The sequence below is a fragment of the Tamandua tetradactyla genome, chromosome 4 (assembly GCF_023851605.1).
Source record: "Tamandua tetradactyla isolate mTamTet1 chromosome 4, mTamTet1.pri, whole genome shotgun sequence".
NCBI classification, from domain to species: domain Eukaryota; kingdom Metazoa; phylum Chordata; class Mammalia; order Pilosa; family Myrmecophagidae; genus Tamandua; species Tamandua tetradactyla.
The window spans coordinates 57,648,345-57,662,640 of record NC_135330.1 but is presented as its reverse complement, the minus strand read 5'-3'; the positions used below and the strand labels follow the sequence as shown (position 1 = coordinate 57,662,640).

The 14,296-nt window shown below is 35.9% G+C and overlaps 1 protein-coding gene across 5 annotated transcripts in view; it reads left to right on the top strand.

Annotated features, from left to right (window-relative positions):
- DDX59 (DEAD-box helicase 59) overlaps positions 1-13,141 on the top strand; it is a 48,264-nt gene extending 35,123 nt beyond the window's left edge. For all 5 annotated transcript variants that reach the window (XM_077157350.1, XM_077157349.1, XM_077157348.1 and 2 more), the window contains exon 8: positions 186-13,141. In XM_077157350.1, coding sequence (XP_077013465.1) covers positions 186-449 — 264 coding nt within the window. In that variant the 3' untranslated portion in view covers positions 450-13,141. The remainder of the gene's footprint in view (positions 1-185) is intronic.
- Positions 13,142-14,296: the final 1,155 nt, after the last annotated feature.

The following is a 14,296-nucleotide window of genomic DNA, read 5'->3' as shown; positions in this document are numbered from 1 at the left end:
TACCTCAGTAAATGTGGCACTGCACTTAATTGATTTCACAAATTTATTGAGATCCGTGGTTTGAAAAATGCTCTCTGAATGAATGTTAATCTTAGTAAAGTTTCTTTAAATAATAGTCTTTCCTTCTTTCAAGGGGTAATAAGAGTGCATATGAACATTTTGAAAACGTTTGCATTTCATTTCAGGTTGGAAGAGTGGGAAGATTAGGTCAAAATGGAACAGCTATTACTTTCATCAATAACAATTCAAAAAGACATTTCTGGGATATTGTAAAAAGAGTAAAACCCACAGGATCTATTCTTCCCCCACAGCTATTAAATTCCCCCTACCTGCTTGACCAGAAGAGAAAGGAACAACAAAAAATTAAACAGTCACAGAGTGATCTAGTTACAGGAGCTAATCTTATGGACATTATTAGAAAACATGATAAAAATAATTCTCAGAAATGATTTGGTAAGCCATTTGAATAATTTGTTCATGGTGTATTGGTCAGCAAAATTTCTATATGTTGTAACTGTGTGATGTTTGAACAGGGCATGTACATAAAAAAACTTGAATGTAATTTTTTTTAACGTTTAATAGTTTGTCAAATTTGTATAGCAGGATAATATTTATTTCGCTTCTTAATTCTCATACATTAAAAACAAGTTCAGAAAATGAATTGCTAAATAAAATACTTTCTCCTCTGGACAAAGCCTTTTTTCTTTTTAATAAATATTCCTTGGAGCTACTGTCAGAACCAGAAACCTCCAGGGCAAAGATTCCAGCCCAAAAAAAGCGATTCTTTTATTTAGAATCCCTTTAGTTAGAACTACTTTTAAAAGAAAAATATGAAATGTGTGTTTTATTCTTGATTATTTTCCCTTCAGCTTGAAAAACGTAACTGTACAAATAATATGGGCTGCTTGTCAAAATAATGTCAGATCACGTTAATGTTGCTCTGCTGTTACAGTTTTATTTTAATGTTGCTTTGTTAATTCAATTCATAGTTTTAAATACTAAAAGGAAGGGTTGGTGTTTTGCTTTAATACATCTATACTTTCATTTCTCTAAAAACTGTTCATACCAAATTACTTTAGAAACTTATATATTGGGAATGTTTTGTAAATTTGAATACTTGAACGAGCTCTGTATCTTCAGTATGCTCCCCAGAAGGATGTTGCGGAGACTAGAGCCTCTTTACAGGTAGTTTCTGGGTGTTGTCTCCACCCAAAGAAAAGAATGCAGTCAGAGGTTTTCCAAAGAGTGTATGAAACCTCAGGACTCTGGCTGCCTCCTTTTTCTTCTCCCTGTTTCTGTTTTTATGCTAACTGTTGAATGGTGTATACATTTGATTTCAAAAGGGCAAGAACCAAGCAACTATTAAGGTCCCAGTGCCCTGTAACCAAGGTACATTGGGAGGTTAAAGGCTTTGATGGGCAGCCTAGGGGATGAGGGAGGCTGGAGTTGGGAGACGTATTCAGGGGTATGAGTAGAGTGATTTTAACTAGCTCTCCTCTCCCAATATCCAGAGGAAGGTGTGAAATAATGAAAAGTGAAGCAAAAGATACTGAACAGATTCACTTAACCATACTTTTATCATGAGTACTTGTGTCAGTTTGAAAGTGTTGTATACCCCAGAAAAGTCATGTCCTTTAATCCTAATTCAATATTGTAGGTTGGAGTTCTTTTGATTAGATTATCTCCAGGGAGATGTGCTAACACGAGACCCAGACGTTTGGAGAATCAGGGCCCAGTAGATGTTGCCATGTGCCTTCCCATGAGATACTAAGCAAACCAGAACCCAAAATTGTGTCCTGGAGGAGCTGAGATGCCCACAGATGTCAAGTAAGGAACCCCCACAGGTAACAGGCTGAAAGCAACAGAGCCCAGGAGCAAGGGACCAGCAGATGCTAGTCATATGCGTTCCCTGCTGAATGAGGTGTTCTGGATGGCATCGGCAATTCGTGAATGAAGGTATCCTCTTGTTCGTCACTTGATTTGGACATTTTCATGGCCTTAGACCTGTAAACTGGCAACTTAATAAATTCCTTTTTAAAAGCCATTCCATTTCTGGTTTATTGCATTCTGGCAGCTTAACAAACTAATACAGTACTTATAAAGGGATTTGAACTACTTTTGAAATTAAGTAAATTTGAGCAATTAAAAAAAAATTGAAGAGGATTTGTTGCCCAGAGTCATATTGCCTCTGGGGATAAATTTATTCTTTTGTGTCTACAGGTATTATCTGGGGTTGGGGGTAGGCAGGTATGGGGGAAGGTATACATATCTGCCATGTTTTAATTTTTATACCATACAAATTGGCTTTAGAAAAAATTTTTTTTTATAGTTTCAGTATTTTAAAACCTCTGTCAGATTTTAGACCATCAAAGGTGTTACCTATCAAGAAAGATTGTTAAAACTGCAACTGTTAGTCTGGATTTACTCCTAAAATGTAAAGGGGAGAAGACTTGAATAGTAAGATATTCAGTGAACAGATTGTCCTAGCTCCACCAAGCTCTAATAACTAGCTTTATGACTTTGGACAAGTTTTTTAGTCTTATCAGTGCCTCAGTTTCCTTATTTGTAACATGGGATAAATATAGTCTTCACCTCAGGTTGTTATGAAGAGTTAATAAGTTAAAGCATTTAGCACAATGCTTAACATAAAAGTGTTAGTAATCATTAGAGAAAAGGACAGTGTTTAAATAGACTCATGTGTTTATAAATAAAAGCAGTAAGATCAGAAAAATAAGACAGCTTTGCAAATCAGCATTTATCGGAGATTATATTTAAGCAAAAATAAATAATATTGGTGTATAATGTACCCTCACTGATCAGTTTAATTTGCTGGCCATCTGGCCTCTGTTCTCACTACTGCTCAGATAGTGACCTTTCAGTCTTTTCTCCTGACCTATGGGCCTCACCTTGTGTTTGCTCTCATTTTAAGCTTCTCTCTTGTGCTGAGAATTGTTGACCACCCTCTTGGAGACTCCCACTTCCTTGAGACAGCCGGTGTAAGAGATAGTGTTGGGGAAAACAACCCCTAACTCACAGGCTCGTTATGAGAATAAAAAGTAGTCACAGATGTACCCAATAGAATAGGAGCCAGATATTAGTGTCCTTTACCCTTACCTCCTTCTCACTGAGCCATTTCACATTCTTCCTATTCGTTCTTCCTGCTTCCCTATGTCTCAACTACTGGACCTTCTGCAGCTAATTCCTTAACATCCTTCTGTTAGCTACCCCTTCCTTCTCTCACATCTGTGTACCTCTGTTTTCCAGGGAACTGGAATAGTGATTTCCTCATTTGGGTATTCTGCAGATCACAGCATTAAAATAAAATTCTTTTAGAATATATAATAGTGTAATCACCATGGAAAGCAGTATGGCAATTCCTCACAAAGTTAAAAGAAATACCATTTGACCAGGCAATCCCACTTCTAGATATATACCCAAAGAAAGTGAAAACAGGGTCACAAATAGATTCTTGTACACCAAGGTTTATAGCAGCGTTATTCACAATAGCTAAAAGCTGGAAACAACCCAAGTGTCAATCATATGCATACAGTAGGATATTATCGCCATAAGGAAAAGTGTAGTTATGAGACGTACTGCAACATTGGAGAATCTTGAAAATATTGTGCTCAGTGAAATAAAGACGCACAGGACTAAAACCATATATCACAAGAGGTGACTAAAAATAGCATATTTGTAGAGATAGCAGATTAGAGGTTACAGGAGAGGGGAGGAAGGGGTAGTGGTTGTAAAAATTTTTAAATAAAAAATAAATTCTTTTTGGAATTGGTCCCAGTATTGCTGACATCTTTTCCAATTAAAGAGATTTTTTTTCTCTTTCCTTTTTTACTCTTGTTCTAGTTTGCTAGCTGCCAGAATGCAATATACCAGAAACGGAATGGCTTTTAAAAGGGGAATTTAATAAGTTGCTAGTTTACAGTTCTAAGGCCGAGAAAATGTCCCAATTAAACAAGTCTATAGAAATGTCCAATCAAAGCCATCCAGGGAAAGATACTTTGGTTCAGAAAGGCTGATGAAGTTCAGGGTTTCTCTCAAGTGGAAAGGCACATGGCGAACACAGTTTCTCTCTCATCTGGAAAGGCACATGGTGAACACAGTCAGGGTTCTTCTTTCAGCTGGAAGGGCACATGGAGAACACAGCATCATCTGCTAACTTCTTCTCCTGGCTTCCTGTTTCATGAAGCTCCCCAGGTGGCATTTTCCTTCCTCTCTAAAGGTTGCTGCTGGCTGGTGGACTCTGCTTCTTGTGGCTGCATTGTTTTCTGCTCTCTCAGAATCTCCCCCATTCTCCAAAATATTTCTTCTTTTATAAGACTTCAGAAACTAATCAGGACCCACACAGATGGGTGGAGACATGGCTCCCCTAATCCAGTTTAACAGTTACTCTTGATCAAATCACATCTCCAGGGAGATTATCTAATTACAGTTTCAAACATACAATGCTGAATAGAGATTAGAGGAAATGGCTGCCTTTACAAAATGGTATTAGAATTAAAACATGGCTTTTCTAGGGTACATACATAATTTCAAACCAGCACAACTCTGCAAATTTTATTGAAATATATTCGCATACCTTATAATCCATCCAAAGTTTACCATCAGTATCTGACAGACTCATTACCTGGTTGTGCAATTATCATCACATCAATTTTAAACTATTTGCATTGTTCCTAAAAGAAAAGTAACAGGCTTAAAAAGAGAAAACCCCAAACACCTCATACCCTTTATCCCCCCCCATTACTAACCCTTAGTATTTGTGTGGTACACTTGTTACATTGATGAAAGGACATTAAGATATTACTGTTAACTATAGCCTGTAGCTTGCAATGCGTACTTCCCCCCATACCAATCTATTATTATCTCTCTGTTCAAGTGTCATATATTTATTCTAGTTCATGAAAGAACTTATTTGTATTTGTAGGGTTAATCTTAAACAACATCCACCTTAAGGTTCTCTGTGTTAAACAATCCCATATTTAAACTTCTGGCTTTCCTTGTGGTGGCATACATAACTCTAAATAATCCCTTTCAACCGTATTCACCCACAATTCAGTACTGTTGCTTATAATCCCAATAATCTACTCTTACTTTTATCCCTTACCAAACATTTAAGTTCAACCTTGTTAAAAATTCTGTACATGATAGACAACTACGCCCCATTCTCTAGCTTTAATCTATCTCATGGTAACTATTTTAGTTTGTGTAAGCTTTTAGAAAGTCATATACCAGAAATGGAATGGGTTTTTAAAAGGGGTGGACTTTGGCAAGTTTATGGTTCTAAGGCCATGAAAATGTCCAAACTAAGGTATCCAGGGAAAGATACCTTGCTCCAAGAAAGGCCAGTGGGTCCAGAACACCTCTGTCAGTTGGAAAGACACATGGTAATGTTTGCTGGCTTTCTCTTCTCATTCCATAAGGCTTTCCTGGGGGCATTTTCTTTCTGCATCTCCAAAGTTTTCTGGCTGTGTGGACTCTATAGGCACTCACTCACGCTTTTTCCAAAATGGCTCCTTCTTAAAGGGTTCCAGTAAGCAACCCCACCTTGAATGGGTAGAGATATAACTCCATGGAAACTACCTAATAAAAAGGTACCACCCACAATTGGGTGGGTCACATCTCCATGGAAACAGTAAAAAAAGATCGCACCCAGCAGTACTGAATGAGGATTAAAGAACATGGCTTTTCTGGAGTACACATTAGTTTCAAACCAGCACTTTAACATATTCTACATTTTATGATCATAAGTTTACATATTTCAAGAGGTTATTTCTTAAAAACTACCATCAACTATTATTATTTTATGAAAGAAAGAACATGTAATACAAAACAAGAAGGAAGGACATACTTTTTAAATAAGAGCCAATTTTTCCCAAGAAAAGGTAGATGGTAACCTTATGCCAGTATTATAAAATTTTAAATAAATAATACATATAATACTGTATAATAGTTTTGTAAAAAAAATTGTAAAAATTTATTATGCAGTTTGAAATTTTAATTAGCTGAAAAACTAATATTACACCCTCACATATTTGTTTTACTCTTCCACTAATTGTATTATATGACAGAGGTACTGAATTAATTTTTAGAATTGTTTTATTACCAGATTGAAGCACACATCTTTTTTTTTTTTTCCATTAGATAGAACAGTTCCCATTCTTTATTGAGATTTCTGGCTGCCGTGAACAAGTATTGAATATGGCATTAGCCCTGAAATTCACCTTCCTTTGAATGAAGCACACATCTTTTATACATCAAAAACTTAACACTTGAAATTATTAGTGGCTTTTAGACTACAATATTCAATGCCACTTCATTTCTAACATCAAGCATGTTTTTTAAAAAACCCTAGAATTTTTTTTTCATAAAGTTTAAAGATGTTTTCCTGGTTTCATAAACATTTCTACAAAGAACATTGCCACATATTTAAACTATGACTCACACTGATCTATTTAATTTACTTTAATAAATCTAAACTGGACCCATGAACTGTTATATTTTCTGTTAAAACTGCGCTATTTTTTCCTTTGGCAGGGTGAATGCTATTCATATTGAGCCCATTTATGGACTTAATAGTAACACACTTTTATTGTGTGTTCTGCTTAACACAACCAGCAGAAAATTTGCTCCATAAACTTAGGCAGCTATGGTACAAGAGATGGCATGTCATCCAAGGTGACTTTCTTGACAGCGACAAGTAAACTGACTGGACAGATAGGACTCTTGTTGTCTCCAAGGTATTCTAAAGAATGACCCCAGAGGTTCTGAGACTGCAGTGTGAAAACCAACCAATGATAAGTAAATGCACTTTTGTTGTTCAGCTGTTAGTTTTAAGGGCCCATTTTTTAGTTATATTTTATAATGTATGGCTCATTTGGTATGTGTGCTGGTTTGAAAATATTATGTACCCCAGAAAAGACATGTTTTAATCCTGATTCAATCTTGTGGCAGCAGCTGTTTTTTTCTCATCTTGATTCAATATTGCAGGGTGGAAAGTTTTGATTAGATAATATCCATGGAGTTATGACACATCCAATTGTCGGTATTAACCTTTGATTGAATGGAGATGTAACCCCGCCCATTCCAGCTAGGTCTTGATTAGATTCCTGGAATCCTTTAAAAGAGGAAATGTTTTGGAGAGAGTCAGAAACTACATTGCCTAGAGAAAGGACAGAAGCCTTAGAGCAGACAGAAATTTCACAACAGAGCCGACAGATGCAGACACGTAGAGAACAGAGACACGGATGTTTGGAGATGCTTGGAGCCCAGCAGATGTTTCCATGTGACTACCCAGCTGACAAAGGTGTTCCTAACACCTTAAATTAAGGTAACCTCTTGTTGGTGCCCTAATTTGGGCACTTTCATTACCTTAGAACTGTAAACTTTTAACTTATTTTGTAAAACTTGTTCTAGTTCTGGTATATCACATTCTGGCAGCTAGTAAACTAACACAGTGTATTTTGGCAGAATTACAAATAAACTATGACAAAGGTATAGTAATTTTTAAAATTGTCTAAATTTTAGGTTTATGAAAAATTTACATATCTTCTTTATTATTTTCATTTCATCGCCAGAAGATGAAAACTTGGCAAAGGTGTTTGCAAATAACTTGAGTTTCAGTTTTTTGAATTAGGGTAAATTAATTGCTCAGCTCATCTATGAAATGAGAAAGTTTGCCTTAAGCTTCTCTGCTTCTGTGCTTCATACTTTTAAACAACTGTCTCTATGTCTGGAATTTGCTTCAGAATAATACAAGGGGGAGAGGAGAATAGGTGAGGAATGGATTACAGGTGAAACAAGAGAGGCCAAAAGTTGATCATTATTGAAATTTGAAATAATAGGTACATGGAAGTTCATTATTATTTGGTCTATATTTGATGTATTTGAAATATTCTGTAATTTAAAACATATGTAAACATGTATTTATATATATGTATATATTCCCTAATCCTATCCTCTAACTTGTGCTCTAATTCAGGTTTCCACTGAACTTTTGGCATGAAAACTTATGATATCACCACAAATTTAGCTTGTCTAAAGCCAACTTTATCGTCTTTCTTATAAGGAGTCCAATTCCCCCTTGCTAACTTCCCTTATTGCCTGTGGTGCTTCCACCCGTGCTGTGATGCTCAAAATCGTGGTGTCATCATTGACTCATTTCTCTCCATTATTTGCTTACTCACCAATTCCTAACCATTTTTCTTTCAAAATATTCACATTTTCATGCTGCCATGAAGCCCAGGACTCCATCACCTCAAAGCTAAATTATAGTAGCTGTCTCCAAATTGACTGTTCTAACCCTAGGATCTCCTGTTCCTACCCCCCTCAATATCTCTCCCAACCAGAGCAGAGGGAATATTTTCACAATATGATTTCACTCCTTTTCTGATATTTCTTTGTTCAGAATCCTTGACAGCCTCATCAAATCTGAGTTCTGATCTGTGTCCAAGTCCCTTCTTGAACTGACTCCACTTTTTAACCTTCTTCTCACTGCTCTCCAATGTGAACCATCTGCCTTGGCTTTCTCTGGATACTAGAAGAGTATAGAACACTATTGCTGAAGGGTGGAACAGTTCACCAGAATGTCCATGAACATATTCACAATGCACATAGTTAATTGCCTGTGATCAGGAATTGATGTGTCACTGAGGAGCTCTCAAGTATTCAGCACAACTATAGGAAAACATATAGTAAAAAAGCTGCTAAAAAAGGTACAATTTTTGTTGAGAGGAAATGTTTTTAGGATTTTTTTTTTTCTATTTTGAATCTTGATGGGTTTTGCATTGGAACTGTAGGAGGATCTAAGTGCAGGGATCAGGGGATAATAATAAAGAGAAGTCTGAAACTAGGGCAGCATTTGAACAAAGCTGCTATGATATGTGAATTAGCAACTGGACCCATTTAATTAAATGTAGTGCTTTAGGGAAAGAAAATTAGGAAATTTATCAACAGTTGCTATAATTTTTAAGACACTTTTACATAGTTAGAGCAGTTTATGACCATATTGGATGCAAAAATACAAAAGATGAAAAAAGTACTAATTGAAAATATTTTACATAAACACATGCACGTAAAGCAAAGAAAGTCTTTGGATGGAAATGTAAGAAATTGGCTAACATAGTAGCCTGTGGAGAGAAAGAGTTTGAGAGACTTAGTTTCATTATATCTCCTCTTAAAATATTATGTAGATTCCACATTTATTCATTTAAAGATAAATGATAATTCAATTCCCTTTAAATTCTCTAGGATTTGGTAGGGGAGGGGAAAGAGTTTGGGTTATGTGTGTTATAAATAATACATTTAACTTTTATTTTGTGGAAAAATATAATACTGTAGTAAGAGATTAATAGTCCTTATACTTAATAGATATTAAATTGTACATATAAAATAATAATTCATTGAAACTCCTAGGAAGTTAAATAGTTTAATGTTGTTAGAGAGACACATTATGTGGGAATGCATCTTGGAAATGTTTTAAATAGAAAGATCATCATAAATGATTGAAGGATACATAGATTTTTAAATGTGTCCTGTCCAGCAACTGAGGCATCCAAAGTGCTCCACAGTGAAGAAAGACTGACTTTTTCTACCATCTTCTCCTTGCACTCTGTTTATTGGAGATGGTAATAAATTGTAATTGAGCTGTATGCTTCCTTTAAAAATCTGTAAAATGGGATTCTCAGGATCTCACTTTCTTTTTTGTAAAATTGAAGCTTCTGTAGCTTTTCTTGATTAACTTTTGAGTATGGTTTCAATTTAGGATATTTAGTATTCTCAAAGAACTAATTGCGTTATTAATTTCCTTTCTGTTTTGCAAAAATACTGCTCTTTCCAGTTTTATTCAGTAACTGGATGCCTAGATAAATTCTGTGAGACTCATGTCAACAAAATTATTTTAAAAGAAATACAAACTCAGATTAAGTTACATAGATAGCTATGATAACCACTTTTTCCAGTACCCAAATATGAACATGTAGTCTTGCAGATTTTTTTCTGATGTATAAATGATCTATGATGGTCATTCTTACATAAGTGTAAAATGAATCATATTAGTTATACATTTATTAAATTATCTGAAATCCAGGCCATATCATTACTGCTCAGGACTTATGTCCACTGGCTGTGATGGTGACAGTCCCTGTAGTTCTAGACCTTAGGATCCCAAATATGCTAAAGCATTTTATAAAAAGTCATGCTTCTTTATGATCAGAAAGCTTCAGATCAACAGCTTTTGAATACAGAGAAAATGTGTCTGAGACTTGCCTAAGCTTTCATTATCAGCTTTTCTAATCTTGAGAAACTGATAGGAACTGGAGGGTTCTGGTCAATTGCATTCCTTTATTTAATCACTACAAAAGCCAACCAAGAAACTATTGAAGAGGTAAGGTTAGAGTTGGAGATAGAGGATGAACAAATGAGAGAAAGTTCATAGGACTTCTGAGTGGCATAATTACATATACAGTGCCTACTTCTGTTTGGTAAAGCCTATGAAATGCATTATACCAGAAACAGATTGGCTTTTGTTTTCTTCAAAATGTTAATAATTTTATTTGTTTTACTCAGAATAAATAATACATTCTGAAAATAAAATATAATAATATTGGGCAGGCCACAGTAGCTCACTGGCAGAGTTCTCACCTGCCATGCCGGAGACCTGTGTTCAATTACTGATGCCTGCCCATGCATATATATAAAATCATATCATGAATGCCTGTTCTATAATTTTCTCCCATTATTAATGTAGTCAAACATTAAAAGTTGAGCTTGTTCAATATGCTTTCCTCAGCTTCAACTTATTTGACCATATGTAATATCAAATTCAGAATCAATTTCTTTATTTTTTTCTCTCATTGAAATTTGCTGATTTTGTTCGACTCTGGTAACATTATTTTTTAACTTTTTTATTGTATAGTGTAACATATATACAAAATAAAGAAATAAAAAAGCAATAATTTTCAAAGCACTCTTCAACAACTAGTTACAGGACAGATCCCAGAGTTTGTCATGGGCTACCATACAATCCTCAGATTTTTCCTTCTAGCTGCTCCAGAATATAGGAGGACAGAGGGCTTAATTTTTTTTTTATCATCACAATCAACTTTTTTCCTTTCTTTTTTGTGAAAAGTAACAGGTATACAAAAAAACTATAAATTTCAAAGCACAGCACCACAATTAGTTGTAGAATATATTCCAGAGTTTGACATAGGTTGCAATTTCACAATTTCAGGTTTTTACTTCTAGCTGCTCTAAAATATGGGAGACTAAAAGAGATATCAATTTAATGATTCAGCATTCATATTCATTTGTTAAATCCTATTTTCTCTGTATAACTCCACCATCACCCTTGATCTTCCCATCCCTCTCTTTAGGGGTGTTTGTGCTATGGTAATTCTAAATTTTTCATATTTGAAGGGTCTGTCACTAATATGGGATAGGAAGATGGAACTATTTGATGTTCTGGAGAGGCTGGGCTAGGTTTCAGGACTTATCTGAACCAGGGACCCAAGTGGAGGTTGTAGGTTTCTGGAAAGTTACTCAAGTGCGTGGAACCCTTGTGGAATCTTCTTTATTACCCTAGGTGTTCTTTAGGATTGGCTGGAATGGTTCTGGTTGGGGGTTGGCAGGTTATGATAGGTAGCAAGGTCCAACTGAAGTTTGAGTAACAGCAACCTCCAGAGTAGCCTCTCGACTCTATTTGAACTCTCTCTGCCACTGATGCTTTTTAAATTACACTTCTTTTCCCCCTTTTGGTCAGGCTGTAATTGTCCATCTCTGGGAGTCATCTCCCACGTCGTCAGGGAGACTTTCATCCCTGGATGTCATGCCCACATAGTGGGGAGGGCAATGATTTCACTTGCAGAGTTGGTCTTAGAGAGACTGAGGCCACATCTGAGCAACCACAGAAGTCCTCCAGAAGTAACTCTTAGGCATGCTTATGGGTAGTCTAAGCTTCTCTGCTACCTACATAAGTTTCAGAAGAGTGAGCCTCCTGATCGAGGGCATGGCCTGTTGATTTGGGTATCTCTAAAGTTTAACACAGTATCAGGGGATTCCCTGATGGTAATGTTTAATAGTTCCATATTTTCTTTCCCATCCCTCAGGGGACTTTCCCAATACTTTTTGATTATCTGCTTAATGTACTCTAGGATGTTTCTAGGCATTACAATAATCTATACAGGATTAAAGGACCTTTTCTCATTCTGTGCTTCATATGTTTCAGTTGCTCAAATGAGCAATACGTATAGGTTGAATTAGATTATGCACTACAATGGGATTTATTAGCTTAAGTTTACAATTCTAAGGTTGTGAGAAATGTCCAAATTAAGGCATCAATAGGACAATACCTTCTCTGAAGAAAGGCTGCTGGCAGTCAGGATTCCTCTGTCACATGGCCAGGCACATGGCGACATCTGCAACGGTTTTGTTGCCTTCAATTCTGGCTTTTCCTTCTGTGGCTTCCTTCCTCTGCTTCTGTCTTTTTCTGTGAACTTCTCTAAATTTCATGTCTTAGCCTCTCTGTGGCTTTTTTCCTCTTATAAAGGGCTCCAGTAGGGGATGAAGACCCACTTTGAATGGGGTGGGTCACATCTCAGTTGAAATAAACTAACCAAAAGGTCTGCACCCACAGCAGTGGATTAAAAGAACATGGCTTGGGCTGGCCACGGTGGCTCAGCAGCCAAGAATGCTTGCCTGCCATGCCAGAGGACCCGGGTTCAATTCCTGGTGCCTGCCCATGTAAAAAAAAAAAAAAAAAAAAAAGAACATAGCTTTTTCTGACATGCATAAAAGCTTCAAACTACCACAGATGTGCAATGACGTATCTGCAGGTTTTGAGGGTGTCTATGAGAACTGGTGAGATGAGTGCTATGGGAGCAGTTAACTCCCACAGTGCTCAGCATCTCTGGGAGGAGGCCACAGTTGGAAGCTGTACCGCAGTCATTAACTCCTCATGGCCTCTTGAGTTCCTGGTTTACAGTGCTGTATACCCTTTCGTTTTAGGATTCATGGTGCATCCTAGCATGCTGAACAGCACACAACACTGGTGTTTCCCTGAAAGTTGGTGGTGGGTGTGTATATGTGGACAGATATTATTTGACAATAATTATGGAGAAAAGTGAAGTTTCCTATGATTTCATGAGCATCAAAACTTAGTTTTATGCTCCTTTTTTTTTTTTTTTTTTTTTACATGGGCAGGCACCAGGAATCAAACCCGGGTCCTCGGGCATGGCAAGACAAGCACTCTTACCTGCTGAGCCACCATGGCTCACCCTGCTTCCTTCTTTTGAGAGAAAGCAGAATCCTTATAAACAAATGTAAAGACATTGTTTCATTTGATTAAAAGAGCAAGAAAGTAGCTACTTACTGGAATATTTTATGTTGTGATGGCAGAACACTTCATTACACTATTGCATTTAAAATAAGCATGTTATAAAGTGAAATGGTAATGAGGAGAACATGTGTGAATTTAATAAAATTGTTATTAATCACAAATAATTGGTAAGCTAAATATTTAGGTGACCAACTTCTAAGCTTTTAATATTGTGAAGTAAAACAATGATAAATATTTTTTGAATACTATAGTCAAGGAAGTAGAAGGTGAATGAAGAAACAATCAGAGGTCAAGGAAGAGAAAGCCACAAACCAATGAAACAAACCTAATGAGAATGACCAATGTTCTTTTTGATTGCTTTTTCTTCTTCACACTAGTAGAGGGAAAAAAATACTAGTCTAGATTGAGTTGTAATGGACTAAAGAAGACTGTGGTAATAGCCAGTAGGCTGTGGTTATTATCCACAGTTTAAAGCTACTGGAGATGCGAATGATTAAATTACTTCTAAGATAATAAATTAGAATTCTTTCAAATTAGATCACAGGCACTATTTCTCTGACAGTGAACATGAACTACTGTAGATGGAAAATTATTTAAAGATGTTTTTTTGCTATTGAATTTTTTTATTAATTAAAGAAAAAAAAAGAAATTAACCCAACATTTAGAAATCATTCCATTCTACATATGCAATCAGTAATTCTTAACATCATCACATAGATGCATGATCATCATTTCTTAGTACATTTGCATCGATTTAGGAAAAGAACTAGCAAAACAACAGAAAAAGATATAGAATGTTAATATAGAGAAAAAATAAAAAATAATAATAATAGTAAAAAAAAGAAAAGGAAAATGAAAAAAAAAGACAAACAGACAGACAAAAAAAACCCCTATAGCTCAGATGCAGCTTCATTCAGTGTTTTAACATGATTACTTTACAATTAGGTATTA